Genomic DNA, 7673 nt, shown 5'->3' with positions numbered 1-7673 from the left:
GACAGAAATATGGATACATTTAAAACCTAAGAAACTATAATTTAAGCTAGATACAAGAAATAATAATTTTATTTAAACTCAAACCATTAACCTAAACCAAACCAAATCTGACATAAAGTAGTTTAGTTGATATGAATTTCTAATAGATGAGAGTTGGTGTATGTGTACGAATATACCTACACTAATGCATTGTCCATTAGAAGTTTAGAATGTCTGAAAGTCCGAGTTAAGCATGTTTGAGCGAGACTAACATTAGGAGGTAATTTCTTGAAAAGCTTACCCGTTAAATTTTTTCACAAAAAGAAAAAAGGAAAAAGAAAAGAGTTGGGGGCTAGGTTTTTTCATTTTTTATAACTCCGAAAACGTTTAGTTCAATATTGAGTTAAAAACTGATTCAACTCAAACCGTTATTTTATAAATATTTTGGGGGTGTTGTGTTACATTCAAAAACCATATGGGTTTTAGTGAATTATTCTCTTAGTTATTTTTCAATTGAAGATCGTGCTGAAACGCAAACAACAAAACTTGCTCAACTCACCGTGTAATTCGGGGCTTACAATTCTTCTCTCATCTTCATCCATTCACATTCATTTCCTGACACGCTATATCACTCTCCTTTTACACGTTTTTGTTTTTCAGTCTTTGTCTCAGTTCTAATCAACAACAACGTTGTTGTTGTGTTGTTTTACTTCTTCTCTTATTGTCACTGTTTCTGTTTCAAACTGCTTCTTCTTAACGCCAAAACAAAGCACGTTTCGTTACACCCCAGATGAAAAATTAAAACAACTCCTTTGTTTCATTACACCCCAGATGAAAAAACAGAACAACTTTTTTGTTCATTGTTGTTGCTTTCTTCTTCACGTTTGAGGGATATGCAGTCAACGAGTCATGTAAGTACTGTTTGATATTTGTTTCTTTATTTATTGCAAGCTTTGATTTTGATTCCTTTTTGAGATGGGTTTGTGCTGTAATGAGAAATATGGGATTGGATGGAGAGTTTTTGAGGTAAGAATTTGATGAAGAGAATCACTTTTGAGGTGATTATTTAAGCACTTAATTTTTAATACAGTACAACTGTTGAATTATGAGTTTTGATTGGAGTGAAGAATAGAAAGCTGTGGATTTTTATTGTGTTCTGTTTGGAACATTAATTACTGAAAGTGCTTTGTTTTATTATGAAACTTAGTGAAAGCACTTATGGAAAATGTAAGGAATTTGTTTAGGAGATTCACTTTTGAGGTGATTAAGCACTTTTTTTTTAATAACTACATCTGTTGAAGTTTTGGTTGGAGTTAAGATTAGAAAACTGGAGTTTATGTATATTCTTGTGGCTCTGTTCTAAAAATCACTAAAAGTACTTTGCTTTAGCATTGTACTTAATGAAAAAGCACTTTTTGCAATCCCAAAAGAGCTTTGATGGTCAGGATGTTGTAAAGAAATAAACTTTTGACTAGTATTCATTAGGTACTTTATAGTGATTGGAATATTTGAAACTTTTATAGATTTATTGAAATTGGATGTCATAGCTTGGTCAGGAATGGTCAAAAAGGGGTTTTACTTTCAGCTTGGTTTTGTTCTAAGAATGAGATATTAAATTCGAGTTCGGCTTTATTTTCATAAATTTACGTTGTGTAGTGCTAGAATATTGGTGGTTGCTGTGTGGATGTTTATGTTCTCGAGTTGATTTAATATTCAGTTTTGGTGGAAAATTCATTGTATATCATCAAAAAATTAGAGATTTCAAATTTTATCCCCTTATTAGGGACGAATGCATGTCAGTATTGCAGAAGCTTAAGATTTTGACCTTTTAATTGGTGACAGTAATTGTGGTGTAGTACTTTGTTCGATAACTGCTCATTGCCTGTGTTTTTCTCAGCAAAAAATTTCTTGATTAGTATAATACTTTTGCACCAAGCCTGAGGAGAAAGTTTTGTTTGTATAGCTATCTGAATCATTGCATCTTATCTTTTTTTATTTTTAGCCATTACAGGTATCTGTGCTTCCTGATTCTAAGCACGGGAGATCACGTTTCTGTGGCCTTCTTCCTGTGATTTCCGTGCTTTGTCTAATCTTATTTATAGGGAGTACAGTCATAGCACCGGACCATGAAATGGTATGAAATTATCTAATTATGCAGTATTTCCCATGTTGTATCATCGGCTATTTGTTTGACCTGAAACAGCTCATACATCTTAAATTATTTCATAAAGCAACAAATTGTTCTTGTTTCTGATATTATGCTTGACCTGAAGATTTGACTTTGAACGCTGATGCAACTTTGTTAACTAGTATAGCATTGATTCTGTTGTGCAGAAGCTCGATGTTTTTCCCAGTAAATTTAAAGGATGCAAGGTTTGTTTTTTGCTTCCCCAGGACACTATATATCTAATCAATTCTTAGGGATTTGTTACTTATTTTCATTTTACTGTTTTAGGCTCAATGCCGACCTCCTGGAAGTGAGAAATTACCAGAAGGCATTGTCTCAAAGACGACTAACTTGGATATGCGACCATTATGGGGCTTTCCCCAGGTAAAGAACATTGGATGAACAATGGATATTTCAATAAATGTTGACTAGTCATTCGAATTTTTTTAAATAGCATTTAATAATCATATGGCCATTTCTTGGTTTAATTTATAAACACCTACAGATGAAAACCTATTTATCAGTGTGTGAACTTGCCCTTTCTGCCTTGAAATTGTATTTCCATCTGTATTCAATAATGTTATCCTCTCACTGCAGACTGGAGAAATTGTTGAAAATTTTCCAAAGTTAGAACTGCAATTGGCTGGCTTCACTGCGAGTAAACAGTTTTAGCGAACTCTAGCAGTATAGTTTTGAAAACAAAAACTGGTTTATAACTTGACTGAAGTTTTTCAAATTCATTTGCTTATTACTTTTCAACATAGCCAATCGAAGACCTGTTACTTTTCAATTCTAGACAAGTCTTAATATATCTGCCCTGTATCCAAGACAATGAAAATGTCTTTAGCGGATCAATGGGGCCATTGGTTTAAAAGAAAAGATCTATGTGTTTTTACCGTATCCTTAAACTTAGATTATCAGGAAAAAAGATAGTGATCAATAGAGTTGGTTAACATCAAACCTAGTTTTCTGCTTTGCCTCATTTGTTTTTCTTGACATCACCATAAAGTTGACTTGCATCTACTTGGACAGAGAGACAATTCTTCTGTCAACTTATTTGCAATGGCCGTTGGAATCAACCAAAGTGATCTTGTGGATAAAATGGTCAAAAAGGTATGTAACGACATCGATCATTTTTTTTAATTGTAATGTTCTTCCACCTCTGTATTCGCTTAATTGTTATGCTCAAATTTGCAGTTCCTATCAAGTAATTTTGTTGTGATGCTTTTCCATTATGATGGAATTGTTGATGAGTGGAAGAATTTTGAATGGAGTAAGCGTGTCATACATGTTTCTGCACCAAATCAAACCAAATGGTCAGTTTGTCTTCGACTACATCATCAATTCTAACTGAAGGTACATTGTTCTGATACGTTCTCCTCGGTATTGGTTTTCTCAATGAATAGGTGGTTTGCAAAGCGTTTCTTACATCCAGATATAGTTGCCGAGTATAGTTACATTTTTCTTTGGGATGAGGACCTTGGTGTTGACAATTTCAACATTGAACAGTAAGTTGATTGCAACGCATTTAAATTAGCAAAATAAACTCATTCTAATTGAAAGTTTAAATCGGAAATCCTTTCTCGTTAGACCTATGTTAAACTGTTTGAGTACTATGCTATTTGGATATATCGCAGAGAAACTGATAATAATGAAGTATATCTTATTGACATTTTCAGCTATTTATCAATCATCAAGAGTGAAAGGCTTGAGATGTCACAACCGGCACTTGATCCTGCCACATCAGAGGTGCATCATCTAATTACAGCACGGGGGAGGAAATCATCGATAGTGCACAGGTCCTCCTGTTGATTCTCTTGCTCTTTTTTTAATCTTTATTTTCCTGTAATGGAATTTACAGTCTCAGCATAGAACTTGATAATCGTGACACATCAGTCACTAACTCTAGTAGCTTATTTGATATGTGTTGTTCAATGGTGTCTGCAGGAGGGCTTTCAAGCCCGGTGTTCATGGGTGTAACTCAAAAAGTATGGCGCCTCCGTGCACTGGGTAAACTCTCACTTGTAAAGTTCAATATTTTGATTGCCGTAGATGATTGGATTTTCTGTTGAAGCTATCTTAGGAATTTCATTTCTTTGATTATTAAGTGCTAGATAGAAATTTACTTCTTTTAGGAAACTAAGTTGAAACCCTTGTTATAGGTGGATCGAAATGATGGCCCCGGTTTTCTCAAGAGCTGCCTGGCAATGTGTATGGTACATGATCCAGGTGTGTCATTGTAACATGTTATTTTTCACGCATTTTACCTCTTATTGTTTTTTGTTGTTGGGCGGGTTCTAATGCAAAATATGATAGTACATATCTATAGTTTTCGGTCAAACTGAAGGAAACACTTCTCAAGATAGATTTTGTGAAGCTTTAGTGAAAAAAAAATTTAGTTAGCTTATCTGCACTGCTCTTCTCAAGAGCTGCCTGGCGCTGTAGTATGATGAACTTAGCCATTCATGGGTTGATAATGGTTACTCTTTTTAATTTTGGTGGAATATATTCATGTTAGCTCACATCCTAGTTAACTTGTGTACATCTTTTTGTGTTTTCACAGAATGACCTAATTCATGCTTGGGGTCTAGATAAGCAGCTCGGGTATTGTGCACAGGTAAGCTTCTTATGATTATTATTCTTTCACATCCAGTACTTCTGCCTAGACTGTTGCGTAATGATTTCTTTTTGATAGGGTGATCGAACTAAAAACATTGGTGTCGTCGATGCTGAGTACATAGTTCATTATGGTCGCCCTACACTTGGACGTGTGGATGAAAATAAGGTAATAAATATGATATCCTTGCTATCAATTAAACTACGTTATTACTTTCTTAACTTGAGCAATGTTGGTGAGCCAGTACCGAGCTCGTTGTCAAAATCTTTACAAGATTTTGACACTGCTCAATCTGCTTCGATTTGTGTAGAACCTTACATTTCTATGATTGTTTCGTGGTTTATATTCTCAATGAAATCATGTTGACAAAGGCATTAGTGGTTTTAGTTCAAACTGAAGGTCTAGTTTGCCTTGGTTGAGATATATATTGACGAAACTTCTCCCGTAAAGAATTCTATGAACATGCACTCCTGGTTTTCATTTTTATTGGAGAAACAAATAATCCTCGGAAGAATCCATTCTGATTACAAATGATTCAAACTGTTGGTAGACTTAAGGTGGCATATAGCTGGTGCTCGAAAGACTCAAACCCAGGCTCATGCACTTGTCAGCATGAGACTTTCACCCAGAATATGGCCAAATTTTGCGCCTAATTTTGTCCTTAATTATTAGATATCATCCTAAAAAAACCTTGCTCTTTCTTTATTGTGGAAAATATTTTGTACCGTGCAGTTTATTATTTACTTTAATCGATGTTCGTTTTTGCAGAAAAATTTGTCTGCAAATGTCAATAGTTCTGGAACAGAAAAATTATCGAGGGTACTAAAATCTCTGCTTTTTTCAAACCTTTCAAGTTCCTTACCTCATTTTGTCGTCAATAAAACTAACTGTTTTACTCACTCAATTGCAGGCAAAACATCAGCCTCGACCGATAAATCCTAGAGTGGAAGTAAGTATAGATGCAAAATTTATCTGTGGAAAAGGTTTTCTAAACTCAATAAAACACCAAAACTTAGCGCTTTCTTTTCTATTTTACTTTTAAATTTTTGAGCAGGTGAGGAGACAATCCTACATAGAATTGGATATCTTTAAAAAGCGATGGAAAAAAGCTGTTGATGAGGATCAATGCTGGAACGATCCGTATGCTCAATAGCAGGCAAGCAAACGATATACTCCAATCATGTATGGTCTCTTAAGGCAGTCTAAAATTTGTTTCGTTATGGATTATATATGATTTTTTACGAAAGACGGGGGCGGGGGAGATAGCCGGTGCCAGAATTGAAGGTACTTGGAAAGATTTCAAAGTTATAGAAGAGATGTTTATTGATTTAAAACACATACAAACAAGTATTTTCTTTGTCTTAGTATATAATTTAATTCAAGTCTTGTAATTAAATTATTCATTTTTTTCTTCTTAAAATAAGGGGAATGCAAAGTTGTAGATACAATCAAAAATAATAGTAAAAGTCTCTTTTTTACTATTATTATTATCATTTGATTATGGAGGTCCATCTTTCATAAGTTCAGGAGCAGAGGTAGGGAGTTTATTTTTGGGTGTTTAAGTGTAATATTCAACAAATGACAAGGTTAAAGTTGAAAAAAAGAATTTAAGAAGTTGCAATTAAGGGAGTTAAAGTGTCAATTTCAGCAAATTAGGGGGACCTGAAGGTAAAAATTGAATGTGTAGAAATAATATATTTATGTATCAATTGTAAAAATTTTTCTGGGGCCTCGTCGATGCTATTTGGTTCGGTTTGGTTCGGTTCGAGCTTCAAATAAATTTTATGATGTGAAAATTTTTGTATATATTTAATAATTTTAAGAAAGGTTTATGATTACTCGCGTAATGTCATTGATTTTATAATTCAAATACAATTATTGGAAGAAATGTTACGAATACATAATTGGTTGAAATATTTTTAAAATAATTTTTCAATACAAACTTAATTTTTTTTAATAAATAAACAAGTCAATGACATTAATCCTCTGAGGTACGACGGAGTAACAAAATTCTCTTGAGGTTTTTGAAATAATTTTAAAAATTTATACTGTTATAAATCAGTAAATATTATCAAATTGTTCTTTTATTATTTATTTTAGCACTTAAAACTTAATGATAATATGATTTTGTTATTTCTGAAACTTCTAAGGAGATTTTTGTTAATATATCACACCTTAAGGATCTAATTTTCATAATTTTTAGCTTCAATATCAATACTCAAATTTTAGATTGTATTTTAGTTTTTAAAAATCATTTTTAAATCACAAATAAATAAAAAGCAAAAAGAAATAGAAATAGAAATTATGAATGGAGTATTTGAAATGATGTTAGTGGATGTACAAGTCAAGCAACCGATTATAACACTATCAAGGGAAATGATTGACAATCCATTTACTATTTGAAAAAGGTTCCACTCCACTAACCTTACCAAGAGTTGATCGTTGTTACAATATTCAAGGCAACGTTATTGTNGTATTTTAGTTTTTAAAAATCATTTTTAAATCACAAATAAATAAAAAGCAAAAAGAAATAGAAATAGAAATTATGAATGGAGTATTTGAAATGATGTTAGTGGATGTACAAGTCAAGCAACCGATTATAACACTATCAAGGGAAATGATTGACAATCCATTTACTATTTGAAAAAGGTTCCACTCCAGTAACCTTACCAAGAGTTTGATCGTTGTTACAGTATTCAAGGCAACGTTATCGTTTATCAATTATTGATTGAATTATGCACTGTTTTAAAACCTAGACCAAACCGATCAGTCGAACTGGTCTGAACGGGACCTAACAGCTTCTCTAGTTCAAGTTTCAAGGGGCTTTTGTAATATTTCAAATTTACGGGGACTATTTTGTACGTTTCTTGGAGTGTTTTTGAGATAGGTCAAAAGTTTAAAGATTAATTG

The 7673-nt window shown here is 33.0% G+C and overlaps 1 protein-coding gene across 4 annotated transcripts; it reads left to right on the top strand.

Annotated features, from left to right (window-relative positions):
- The first annotated feature begins 539 nt into the window (after positions 1-539).
- LOC116142981 lies at positions 540-6385 on the top strand. 4 transcript variants are annotated; one of them, XM_031428402.1, is made up of 15 exons: positions 540-890; positions 1991-2113; positions 2314-2352; positions 2435-2530; positions 3179-3259; positions 3344-3462; positions 3553-3654; positions 3826-3945; positions 4094-4156; positions 4309-4375; positions 4710-4763; positions 4842-4931; positions 5532-5582; positions 5674-5712; positions 5818-6383. In XM_031428402.1, exons 1-15 carry the CDS (start codon positions 873-875, stop codon positions 5914-5916), a joined length of 1161 nt encoding a protein of 386 aa, XP_031284262.1. In that variant the 5' UTR covers positions 540-872; the 3' UTR covers positions 5917-6383. The 4 variants fall into 4 exon arrangements, with proteins under 4 accessions (XP_031284262.1, XP_031284261.1, XP_031284263.1 ...); XM_031428401.1 differs by having other exon boundaries at positions 1982-2113; positions 5818-6381; XM_031428403.1 differs by lacking the exon at positions 540-890 and adding an exon at positions 965-1005 and having other exon boundaries at positions 1982-2113.
- Positions 6386-7673: the final 1288 nt, after the last annotated feature.

Source organism: Pistacia vera, unplaced genomic scaffold (genome assembly GCF_008641045.1).
Source record: "Pistacia vera cultivar Batoury unplaced genomic scaffold, PisVer_v2 Contig423, whole genome shotgun sequence".
NCBI classification, from domain to species: domain Eukaryota; kingdom Viridiplantae; phylum Streptophyta; class Magnoliopsida; order Sapindales; family Anacardiaceae; genus Pistacia; species Pistacia vera.
Note: the sequence above shows the minus strand (reverse complement) of the source record. Positions and strands in the feature narration are given on the sequence as shown.